Source organism: Silene latifolia, chromosome 2, assembly GCF_048544455.1.
Source record: "Silene latifolia isolate original U9 population chromosome 2, ASM4854445v1, whole genome shotgun sequence".
NCBI lineage: Eukaryota > Viridiplantae > Streptophyta > Magnoliopsida > Caryophyllales > Caryophyllaceae > Silene > Silene latifolia.
The window spans coordinates 196,856,417-196,869,865 of record NC_133527.1 but is presented as its reverse complement, the minus strand read 5'-3'; the positions used below and the strand labels follow the sequence as shown (position 1 = coordinate 196,869,865).

Sequence of the window (13,449 nt, the reverse complement as noted above, 5' to 3'; positions counted from 1 at the left end):
AAATTTCATGCTTGATCGTGGTGGGGTGGCGACTGGCGAGTGGGTGACTAATTATTTGGTTAAGAAAACCTTCCAAGGGCTTTTTTAACATACAAGAGCTATCTTATGGAAAAATAGGAACCAATGGGGCGTCAGTGCGTCACTGAATGATACCGAGTTTTAATATTCACAATGGACAGAATTATGCAATATGCAATACCATAGTCCATAGCAGTACCACCCCATAGCAGTCACAGCACTATCACAGTTTCGCAAAACAAATATTGGTGTGAAGAGACACTACTCGTAAATAATGGTCATTCTCTCTTCACTGCGGTAAAATCGCATTCCCAACTCCCAAATAGAGTATAAAATAAACGCACTCCTCTTGCACACTTCTCCGGAATAGTAAAATTACATCATTGGTAAAATTACGGAATATGGTCTAGAGGCTGTAAATCTTCAGGAAAGGAATTGTGGAAGAAAGTTCAAGTGCCCGCAACACCGGAGAAGAACAAGAGACAACAAGAGACAGAGAAAGAACTAATTTAGTGATCTCAATCAGATTAAAAGTTAAAACTATAAATGGTTGAAACCTAGAAGACACAGGTTAATCATTTTGAACGAAACTCGTATTCATTCACTCAAAGTGAAGGAAACTTGATTGCTTGCATAATATTCTCTCACCAAAATTGCAAGAAAAATCAACCGCTGAAGCGTTTTTTTGTACAAAAACTACCTCCCCTAACTTCCCTCCATGAAACCTTTCCCATTCTATACAACGGTTATGAAAACCTTAAAACTATTTAAACCCCTATCGATAGCCTCATCTTCATCGTCATCGTCAAAGGGATTAAGGATAACAAGTTCATTGAAAAGATTTCATACCATTTTCAGTGACGGCTACATTTGACTACTGGGAATTATATGTGCAGCTCCTGCATTGTTTGCCTTCACTAGTTCTATACATCAGACACACTCCATTTGAAGCAGTCAGTAAATCAACGAGAGGGTTGTGCTGTCATGACATGTCAGCGAGGTGTGCGGCTTTTGCTCTTGTAACAGGCGAAGGCAGGCACACAGGTTCCCATAAGGAGGAATTATCATCTGTTGGTATCTTTCGAAATTCATCCATGAGAATGTTTTTAATTCTGCTTCTTAAACTTGAAGCTTCTTGAGCTTTAAACCACTTCTTTCCAAACTGGGATAAAAATGTAACCCAAAGGGTCCACAAACAAAACATTGGAGATAAGATGGACTTAATTTATTGCACTTAATATTTTTACGAGTGAATGTTGACGCTTGATAGATTCTCTATGCGTAGTCCATTTGCACTACCATATATATAACACTAACACCGATACAATGTTGAGAAACCAAAACAAATTCAAATGAAGTTCGTTTTTTTGTTACTTTATTAAACTTGGGAGGGGGACCGCAAAAAAATATACAGAGTTTGATACTAAGGAATCTTACCATAGATAAATATTCGTCTCTCATCTTTTCAGGTGCATCTTCAATGAAGCGCTCAATGTAGTACAACACAAAAAGGCCACAATCATAGTCATTAGTCTGCCGAGGAGCCTGCAATCGGGTTAGAGTTTAGTGAGGAAAGATCCAACAAGTCTGCTATGAAGTTAGCTTATGAAATAAGTCAGCATGAACAAGATACAGCATCGAAAGTAGGTTAACATGATCAACTGGTAATAAATGACCGGACAACAACCAAAGGCAGAAAAGGAAAATCTCAGTCATATCCATCCAAAAGCATACCAGAGGCAGACATATACTCCATCTGCTTCTAAAGAACATGTTTTTAGGAAGAGAAATTTACAGAAACGGCTGGTATTCTGATAAGCTGGGCCTATGTTGAATAAGGTACAGTATTAAGGTTAACATCAAAAGGTAACTACACAATTATAAATAGAGTGACTCCTTAACTGCATGGATGCAAGACAATGCCACTTTACCAAAAAAATTGTGAGCCATTAGTATGAAGCTTTTCATGTAGTTGATACGACAAAAATATCCTCCCAGCGGAGAAGATTTGAACATGTACTTCACTCAATGGAACCATTTCATCATTTGATTATGGATCTGCAGTTTAGTTACCAAAAAGGCCAAATTTCAAGCTTAAAGAATCATCTAAACAGTTTCACAATAACTATGGCCCTAGATTATGTAAAGACTCGTCTATACCATTCATCAATTCTCCTCAATCCCCAGATCACTAGTGACATCCCCAGTTGGCTCCCCAACATCAAACACTTTCGGCATCTACAGCCTTGATCGTGATACAGGGAAAAGGTAAATTACAACAAGGATGGAAACATAAGCAATCATGATTTACGGAAGATCATCGTTGAAATTAAGATGTCAAGAATGGAAAACGAAACCACAAGTACAAGCATAAATCTAGCACTATTATCAGAACAGATTCATTTTGGGAGCGCTATTCTAAGCTCAATTTTTAGTTCATACTAGGGGTGTTAACGAGCCGAGCCGAGCGCGAGCTTGGCCTTGCTCGGCTTGTGCTCAAGAACCAAAACTCGAGCTCGAGCCGATCTCGAGCTTGAAAAAAATGTGCTCGTTATAAAGCTTGCGAGCTTTAACGCGAGCTCGAGTCAAACTCGAGCCCAAATCGAGCCTATATAAAACTGTTTATTTTTTTATTTTTTTCCTTACGATATTTTCAATAACAAGGCTCGAAGGTTATATGTAAAAATATTTAGCAAATCATTGAGACATTTGATATGTGTGATACAAAAATATAATCATGATAACATATTTTTATAAAATAATAGCAATATCTTAGGTAATCACACAAGTTCGAGCCGTTCGCGAGCTTTTCGAGTCGAGCCAGCCTTTGCTCGGCTTGACTCGTTAAGCTCTCGAGTCGAGCCCGAGCCGAGCTCACACGAGCCAAGCTTTGACCGAGCCGATCTCGAGTAGCTCGCGAGCTATCTCATCTCATTAACACCCCTAGTTCATACTTCATATTACGAGATAAACAACTAAGAGTAAATAGTAATTGATGTCCAGGACAGTCAAATAAAAAACCCACAAATATCTCACCAGAAATAAAGTCAAAACATAAGCAGACACAAACTTCAATTCTTTCACAAAAGTACAGACAGAAAAACCCTTGTCTAATAAGAGGCTACAACTGTACGAGAAACTATAGTAGTCATAACAGGGATAAATACACACAGGCCGACAGCCACAACACAATAGCCACCGCGATTAGAAAAAGAAGTTATGAGTTACCTCAATGGTTTTGCCATCAATCCTTTGAGAAAGGTTTTCCTTCAATGTGTCTGGAATAGGGATGTTAACTGCTTCACCACTCTCTTTCAGATACTTCCATTCATTTTCCAAAAGACTGAAGACACCATAACATTCTAAATAAAATAATTACAAAACTGTATCTTGACCATTTTTTTTTTTTAATAAAGAAATTGGTATTTGAAAGATAACAAAAACAACAGACTACTAGTGGGGTGTGTCACTCATTTTCAGATGGTTTAAAAAAAAAAGCAATAATCACCCCAGTCAGTCATGCTAGCTTAAAATTATTCAAAATAAAAAAAAATATGGACATGTCTATAACAAACTTTAATAGTTCCACATGAATGAAACCCCAACGAATCTAGAATCTTTACCTTTTGACATTCTTAATAATTAAACGACTATAATGCAACCCCAACGAATCCAAATGAAGTATGATTGGCCCTGAATCTTCCTCATCAGAGATGCATAATATCACTAAACTCCAATGTTTGCTGCAGCAAAAAGATCATCCATCACGATAAAAAGACGAATTCACACTTAAACTTAGAAGTAAACATCACAAATAAAAGGGCTGAAAATATGAACAAAGTTATTCTGAGCAAATGACGCAAGTATTATGAGTAGTAAGACAAACACTCCATGACAAAAAATTTCAAATACTTTACAACATAATGCGATATAATTCGTGTTTTAAACTAGAATACACAAGGAAAAAGGTACTCTGACATAGGCCAACCAAACTGAGCCTGAGCCTATGATTGAAAACTTTGGGTTACATATCAACATTTCAAACCTAATCAAACAAAGACCTCACGTGATTAAAACTCAACCCTGAAGTTGGCTGGCCTACTCAGGTAAATGCTAAATGCAGAAGTCTAAGGTCATCTGCGGCAAATTTGAGAATTTTGGTCCATTGTCTCTAAACAAGCATCATATTATAAGTGATGGAGAACTAACATGGTATTACTTTGATTGTAGATAACATTTTAAAGGGTCGAAACAAAAATAATACTCCCTCCTATTCACTATTTTCTTCCCTATTTCCTTAAACGGATTATTCAGGTTTTCTCCCCCTTTCTTATTTTGGAAACTTTTACTCTCTCCTATCACCAAACCCCACCTTACTCACAATTCCTTATTTAATTCCTAATTATTCATTCCTCTCTCCAATTCACAAACCCCACCATCTTCCTTTTATTTATTCTTTAATCATCTCCTAAAATCTTGTGCCCACATCAAAGGGGAAGAAAACCCCGACTAGGAGGGAGCATTAACTTATAAAAGTGGTTCTGTGTATAGCGCAAGTAACACAGACTTTGGCAATTCTATCTGGCCTTTTGACATTTAATATTTACTTATAAAAGTGGTTCTATGTGTAGTGCATGCCAGAAAACTTGATGATAGATTAAAAGGTGTTAATAGGCCTTCACATCTGATATAGGACCAATAAAGAAAACAAAACATAAGCTAAAGAACTCTCATTGGCATTCTAGAGACTAACAATTCCTACTTACTCTTCGTTTACCGGAAGGAATATATATGTCTTCTCAAATATATTAACACCTTTCCACCACCTCCGGAACTTGATGAAAAAAGTCTCCTCATTCTACATGGAAATATGATTCAATCAAAATCCGTAACTGTAAAAAGATACTTCAAGCATCAAATTATTACAAAAAATATCTTGTTAACTTTTAGTCACAGGCTAAAAGCCATGTCATTTCAATTAAGTTATGATTAAGGACACTGAAGGTATATAAGAATCCATACACCTAAATCCTGCAAGAGCTATAACACAATGTTATATGTTGTCACATATTAAATGTAAGAGATCACAATAGATATTACTAATGATTATCGCCTCACTCTTCTTCTGAACGGAGTAAAGTAAATATTTTTGAGAAACCTATACCTCGTGTGTCATAGCCTCTTGGAGCTTGCTGTAAAAGTATGTATTGAAAAAATAGAACTTTTGCTTTGATCTATCTGACGTAGAGCACATCTGCTGAAGATACCTAATAAAATCAACACAATCATAAATGCATATAACAAAAAGCTAATTTGCAAAGCCAATACATGCCCTCTTAATATGAGTTAGGAAGGTATGTTGTGCACTTGTGCCTCTATCAACTAATCGTACAGATCAGATTGTTAGGCTAATTTGTAGACTCCTTACAGTGTCATTACATAGAATATACAATGTATCACCTACGAAGCCTTGCAGATATGACCCAACACTCATCTATTTCAAATAGTTTACGATAGACATAACGTCGAACTACATCTACTTTCATCAAAACTAAAAAAATACTCCAACTTCTCGAGTGTTGTTTTACCTCCAAGCTAAAATGACTAGTCAATTATTTAGCTATGAATTTGGTTCGAAATGTTTAGGGACTAAAGTTACCCAAACTTATCTTCCAAGACATGCTTTAATATTTTGGGTTTAATTCTCAAAATGAAGAAAACTGGAGAAGAATATATGCATGACCCTAAACTGACACTTGTTTACTACAAAATGTTAGATAGAGAGTTAAAGTACCGTATGTAAAAGTTCATGATAGTTGACGTCAGGCACTCGCCTGGTTCTAGGCATTTTAATTCTGAGCGAAAGATCTCAAGAGATTCCGGATCTTCCCTGCATGAAAGGCAAAAGAAATTATTGTATGTCAAAACTCGATGATAAAAAAATCACATTATAAAGGAGCACAAAATACCTAGATGGATAAAAGATCTTGCATTCATTCCTCCTGTAAATAGTACACACAAGAATCACATCTCCCTGGCCATGCAAAAGAAAACATGCAAAAACAAAGACCATCTATCCATGAAAAAGAAATCTAGAGAAACCATACCTTGAACGTCGTTTTTCAGGTTCTTGAATTCTCTGAGTAGTGTCAGGTTCTTCCTCATCCACCAGAACAACAGTACACTCTTCCTATTAGTTCGTTCCAATAGCTATATCAGTACTTACGAGATGTTTCTCTTCCCCGTCTTTTGTAACAGTCTAAAGGTTCTAATACGAAATTGTACGTTTGAGCTAGCAGTGTAGTGCAATAAAAAAAATACTTTCTCCTACTCCAAGAGTCCAAGACTCTAAGTTATCTTCCTCTTTGTTTTGGTTACCAGCATTAAGAAAGTCAAGTCATTTACCCTTTTTACACTCATAATACTCATCCATCTCTTTCTCTCACACCCCTCAAAGTCTCACCCGACACCCATTTATCCCAACTATCCCAAACCATCACCACAAACTCAGCCTGATTTACCAGCCAAAATCCACCACCATAACCTAGCCTCAACTCCTCGACCCCTCAAAACAGCCGAATCCCCTCCCACCACTGGCATAGCCACGAAACACTCCTCAAAACGCCTAGTGTACCATTGAAAAACTGAGTCAACCTCTTCAAAAAATCCCCACCCTGTGAAACAACCCCCAAAAGCCTATTTAGGGTTTTCAGGGGCGAAGAAGGTGTGGGCAGAGTGTTGTCGTTGCATGGTTGTGTGAGGTGCGATGGTAGGAGATGTGGTGGTGCACAATGGCGGTAGAGCAATGAGGTGGCTACTGGCTAGTGGTAAAAGGGTAGTGCAATTATGGAGATAGAGGGCTCGACCGCTAGAGGCGATGGTACGCGGTATCTACGGCGGTGGTGGGCAAATGGAACGGTGGTGGGTTGTCGGTAGTGTCGGTTAGGGATGAAGTGACGTTCTGGGTGGTGGAGAAATGGTTGTGGATGGAGAGAGGGTATGGGCGGGCTGACGTGAGGTTTTATGGAGAAGAAGAAAGTGGGAGTGACTGAGGGTATTAAAGTCCTTCATGCATTAATATATGTCCAAATAAGGATAGAGAAGATAACTCAGAACAAGAGAATACAACAACAACAACAACAACAACAACAACATCAGAGCCTTAATCCCAAAATGAATTGGGGTCGGGTGACATGAATCATCTTTTAGAACCGTCCCTGGGTCAACGCACACCTCAAAATGCGAATAGAAAAAGGAAAAGTGAAACACAAAAGGGAGAGCGAAAATGTAATATAAAGTCAAGGTAAACTTACAAGTTTTAAAATCGAATTCCGAATTTCTTTTATAGAAACTTAAAATTTAAATCGAGCGAAGAGATTAAAACGATTTGAAAACCGAAATAGAATTAAGGATCTGGAATGCCCTAAAGTAAACCAAGTAAAATATATAAGAAAGTGGTTGGTAAAAAAGTGTAATAAAGGAGAGAAGAACAGAGAATAAAAAAAATAAAAAATAAAAAACGAGTGCATTGAAGAAATACCTTGTCATCATTTGTGCATTTTGAACTTAAATCATTGAAACCATTCCTGCAGAAAGTTTTAAAAAGTGCAAACAAGATTCAATCATGGAAAAGCTTAACAAGAAAATGCAAATAACCATAGCAGAGATGATAGCAGTCAACCAAGTTGCAGAAGGTCCCAACTCTCAACGAAGCTTTTTAATACCCATTACGTCTTTTAAGAGCTGGTCCCAAAGAATGTTTTTTTTGTTCATATAGCTGAATTAAGTAGCGGATGAGTATCAATGGTACTAGTAATACTGATCTCAAAAAGAAAATGCTAGTTACAAAATCCCAAATATCACGAAAGGGGATGTGGAAACAAGGATGGCCCCAAGCTTATAAATGATGTATGACATGAGAGTGTCAACTGTCACGAGTATCAAGAATTGAAGGATTACCTACAAGTCGATGACGGAGAGGGAAACTAGAATTCATAGAGCTTAGAGTAATGTCTATCCCTTAATGCCCACCATTTTCTTTATTACATTATAAAGATCTACATTAGCACTAAAGCTGCAGCAGCTTAGATACCGGATACCCATCTCATCTTCCCATCTGACAAACCCTTACACTTCCACCAAAATAGAAGTAAAAAAACAAACTCTGGTTTGGGCTTATGGCACCCTATTTTGGTAACAAATTTGTTATTTTCAAATAAAATTTTGGCCAACAATACTCTTTTCAGTAGTTCTCAAGTGGGCTAACATGTAAATTGCTAGAAGTTGGAATAATGGGGAAAAGAGATGGCACAATTAGATATCCAGGTGAAAAAGACAAGGAAAGTGAGTACTAGTGTGCCTCGTTAGGTAAACCTTATATAAAAGGCGCACCTAAAATTCACCGAGGCATTTTGGCTAATGCCTCATCTAAGGCACGCCATAGACGCACTCAAGGCACATTTTTAAGCTAACATCACGAGGGGTTGAGTGAATCCGGTAACCAAAACATACACGTGGAGCAACATACTCACACCAACTATGCAGCAAACCAAAAAAAATCACTGTGATTTAAAAGCATACCTCAAGGTAACTGAGACAGGCAGTTTCTCCTGTGCTGAAGGCCTGCTGAGCAGGTTCCCTAAAGAACAATATTTTTGCCGGCTCTGAGAGCCATTGTTATGCTTCCAAGGAGCAAATTCTTTGGAACCAAGCCCATATTTCGCTTTCTTGTTACATGATAATTTTGCTCCAGTATTTCTATTCTGTTTGGCACGCGGGTTAATATATGATATTTCATCTTGAAAAGCAGCCTGAAATGTAAGCAAAACGTGAAGTTATAATAGAAGCAATATTTACAAATGCAACCAGAAAGAGCAGACAGAGAAATTACACAGTACATTCTGATCCGGTTTGGGCTTTACACCAGTTCCCATCTTTTCCAACAGTAAATTACCAAACTCAGAAAACTCTGGGTCCTTGCATTCATCAGCAACCTGTTAGATTTTACAAGAAGAATATCAGCCTTCCAGAATTTTCCATGCTCATAATGATCCATATCCGAGCTATTTATTGTTTGTTTGTACCACAAGCAACAAGACGACACTTGAGAGCCAAACTAAAAATAGATAGCACATCTAATAGTAATTAAAAAACTGAAAGACCAACCTATAAAGTTGAAAGCTTGCGTCATACTAGAAGGTTAAAAACAGAAAGAACAACAGAATAATAAATGCTGTACAAACTAATCCAGCTCCAAAGAAGATGATGGAAACTACTGTCATATAATTATTCAAAACATCAAGTAATGGAAAAACAAGCGGAATCAGCTTGGTTTATTATTACTATTGGTTTTATCCTTGATAAGGGAGTAGACCATCAACCCACTAACGTTGCACCAAAAAAACAGATACTACAGATACAGCTACTTCAGAGTTGAGAACACATCCACAGAGTCACTCAAAAATGCTAAAGCTCCGCTCTCCTTGATCAAAAACCGTGTGAGCATACAAAACTATTGAGCACGAAATAAAGTTCACTAAGATGTAAGTGATGCCATGCATTTCCGTCGTTTTCTCCAACGAATAACATGAATATGAACACAAAGGCAGAAGCCACAACTAGCATCATCATCATCATCATCATCACTGGAGACTAAATTTTCCACCCTTCAATCGGAAATGACTGTAAAATCACAACACTCAGATAATGTTCTATTTAATTTACAAATTACTAGTAGAATCAACAACCGTTACATATCTCTCCCCCACATTGTGAAAACGAGAGTGATCGAAAATCCATCCTCACATACTCTCACCAATCACCAATCACCAATCACCATCACCAACCTCGAATCCAAAACTTAATCAAGTACCCAAATTCCTACAATGCATGCAATCCAGCAACTATTCTCATTACAGGAAACATTTAATCTAAATTCTCACACACATGATTATCCTAAACATCATTAACAACAACATTTGCACCGAAAAAATCGCTAATTTAAGCAATCACCAGAACAAAAAAATATCAAAAACTTCGAAATATCCTAAATTTCAATACAAATGATTCAAATCAAGAAACACTTAATCTCAATTCTCAATACACATGATTATCCTAAAGTCACTAACAACAACATTTACACCAAAACAAAATCACTAATTTAAACAATTTTTAACAGAACTCCGAACAATCCTAAATTTCGAAACAATTTATTCAAATCATACCACATTATCAAACGAAACACTTAATCTCAATTCTCATACACATGATCAACCTAAACATCACTAACAACAACATTTACACCAAAAAAAAATCCCTAATTTAAGCAATTACCAGAACAAAATCAATCAAAAACCTCGAAAAGCCCTAATTTTCGAAACAAAATGTTGAAATTATACCTCCCGATTATTGCGACGCTGCAATTCTTCCTCCAAACCAGCAATTTGACGCTTAAGCTTTTCACCTTTATCAGGCAAATTGCGACCCCCCTGACCGTTAAGTACACTAGTAAGCCTTGAAATTTTTCCTTTTAGTTGGTCCATTGATAGCGACGACAATTCACCGCAATCAGTTTGCGTCGCCGTAGACACCTCCGTCGGTTTATTTTCCGGCGGTCGTCGACGGCGGCGATTGGCGGAGGATACAACGACGACGTTTGGGACAGGTTCGTCATCGCCTTCACGAAAAAGCTCGTCGTAGTTGATACTCAATTTCTTCTTTTCGCCATCGTCGGATGCCATTTTCGACGGAGCAGGAGCTTCCTCTCTCTAGAAATAAATATCTACGACGGCGAAGAGAGAGAAAGGGGGGGTTTTCGGTGAGGGAGTACAAAATGTGGAGTGTGTGTTTGTGACTTGTGAGGGGTAAAACCGGTAAAGAAAAAAAAAAAAAAAAAAAAAAAAAAAAAAAAAAAAGTTTTACGGTGGGGAGAATGTGCGATCGTGTCAATTGGTAAAGTGTCCTATGTTTAAGGTTATTATTGGTCAACCCTTTTTGATTGATTCACTTGCCTAATTCATCTTCATATTTTAGGTACAAAATCAATTTAATATCACATACTGAATTCTTATTAAAGACTGGTATATTTGTCGTAAATATGAAATGGGTTAAGTAGATGGATTAAATAGACAAAAATGCAAAATGTGTAAAGACTAAAGTGACAAAAATCTTATTTCATCTAGTAGTTTGGACTCGTTTTAAACTTATGATGAATATTGATTTCTTAGGCTCTGTTTGGCAAAACTACTACTCGAAAAGGTAAATTTGAAACCCAAAAAGGTAATTTAAAAAAAAAAGGTAATCAAACCCGAAAAGGTAAATCGATAAGGTAAATTTGAAAATTAAGAGTGATAAGGAATCGATTATATAAAAATGTGTTTGACAAACTAAATGGAAAAGGTAGTTGATTTTGGTAAAATGACGTAAAAGGATATGAAAATTATTTAATATTATAGAATAAAGGGGTACAAAATGGAAAATAAGTCATTTCATGTACCTGATTTCTCAAATGCTACCTAAGGTAGCATTTCATTTCAGGTACCTTATTTGACCAAATAAGCTACTTGCCAAACACTTGCAAAAAAATCAGTTAGCTGAAATTTTGGTCAAATAAGTTACTTTGGTCAAATAAGCTACCTAAAGTGTCAGGCCAAACGGAGTCTTAGGTTCATCTATACACAAATTCTCATTTGTGACGGATGACGGGTCAAATACTACCCAGGTAGGGTAGATAAAGACAAAAGCAGAGTGCCTAAGGAGTAACAATCTATTTTATCTTATCTATCCATATGGTTAGTATTTGATTGGTCGCAAGCTTATAACGGATATTGATACAAAATAAAGGTTTTCCATAAACCATTGGGACTAGTTTATTTCCTAGTTAGATTATTACTAGTTTTTAGGAAGTTTACTTATTTCTGCTTTCTGTTATTTCTTTCCTAAAGTTAGTTTTCTTATTGTACAAGAATAATATCTCCTAAAGGTACTAGGATTAGATGAGCCTATATAAGGCATAGGGTGTGTTACGTTTTAAACAGCGATTGAGAATTAATAAAATTTGAAGCAAAAGCTTTTTCGTGTTTGCAAGTTCTGTAAACATAGGATCGACGCGTTTTCGTTCCGAAACTGTTATTGTTTGACGCGTTTCAAACTCTAACCCGATTGATAGCAATAGGTCTTGCGATTCAATCATCATTGTTCGATCTATAGGTCTAGATTGCGCAAATATCCCATTGTTTCGATTTCAAGACAGATTTCGAAGCAAATATCCCTTATTCCATTATTGTCCTTATTCTTTGAAACCGCTTCCGCGCAACTTCCGTATCAGATATACATGTCACAATGGAGACTTGTTATTGATACAAATGTGATGTCCTAATGACATTTCATTTACTCAATTAAGCTCTCCGAGCCTCGAGGGCTCAAGAGTCAAGGTGCTAGATGAATCAATGGTCTAATAAATGTTGTACACTATGTTCTTTAATTTGTAACTAAAGGTCCTCTATTAATTAAGCTATGAGTACAATCTTAATCAACATTTAAATGTCTTAGTGAAAGAAGTTGGACTCATATAAAAATTTGCAGTTAATATGATAAATCTATATATATATATAAAAGAGAGTTTTTTCGAGCGTTCTGAGAGCGTCCACATCATCAAAAATCAATTTAGGAAAGTATAATTTTTGATGTAAAAAATAAAGTAGAAAATCTTTTAATTATTATAATATGTATATTTCCTAAATTATATTCAAGTGATATTTCTAATTTTTATATCAAACTTTTACATTTCATTTGGCAAAAAAATATCGTTAAAAAAAATATGAAAATAATATAATTACCTTTGTGGTAAAAAATGCTATCATTAGAGTATAGATTTCATATTATTTGCAAATATTAAAGATGGTGTACTTCTTAATATGTAAAATTGTGTACTTTTTAGTATGTTTTGTCCCACATTGGAAAATAAGTAGGTGTGGTGAATATACTACATATAAATAGTAGAATTGTCCCACATCGAAAGATTAGTATAAGGTAGTGTGATCCTATGATTATAAATAGGAGACATATTTGGAACTTATGTATCAACCCAAAAAATTTTGAGTCTCATAAATATTGTTTTAAAGAACTCTCTTAAGATTTTCTATTATTATCTCTGCGATATGATATAAAAAATAAAGTGGAGATTGATGATAACTACTCGAGAAAGAGTTAAGAACATGAACAAGAGAAGCAAAAATCACTTAATAATATTGGTGTCACATAGGCAACCTATAATGAACAACATTACAACATACACAAAGTTAAAGCACAATACAAAACAAAGAGTTTTACTAATGGTTGTCTCCTAACACAGTACAAAACTAAAGATTTTACTAATGGTTCACTCCCGAATACACTAATAGAGCGTTAATGTGTCGTTATATGTACGATATA

General features: G+C 36.1%; 1 protein-coding gene across 1 annotated transcript; it reads right to left on the bottom strand.

Moving 5' to 3' along the window:
- Positions 1 to 596: 596 nt before the first annotated feature.
- Positions 597 to 10,875, bottom strand: LOC141644274 (ubiquitin-like-specific protease 1D). The gene is made up of 13 exons (XM_074453761.1): positions 10,416 to 10,875; positions 8,916 to 9,011; positions 8,599 to 8,828; positions 7,559 to 7,604; positions 6,126 to 6,208; positions 5,988 to 6,020; positions 5,813 to 5,908; positions 5,183 to 5,285; positions 4,785 to 4,876; positions 3,642 to 3,761; positions 3,247 to 3,361; positions 1,456 to 1,563; positions 597 to 1,180 (listed from the first exon to the last, which is right to left on the bottom strand). The coding sequence occupies exons 1-13, from the start codon at positions 10,755 to 10,757 to the stop codon at positions 1,001 to 1,003; spliced, it is 1,644 nt and encodes a 547-aa protein (XP_074309862.1). The 5' UTR covers positions 10,758 to 10,875; the 3' UTR covers positions 597 to 1,000.
- Between the last annotated feature and the right edge of the window lie 2,574 nt (positions 10,876 to 13,449).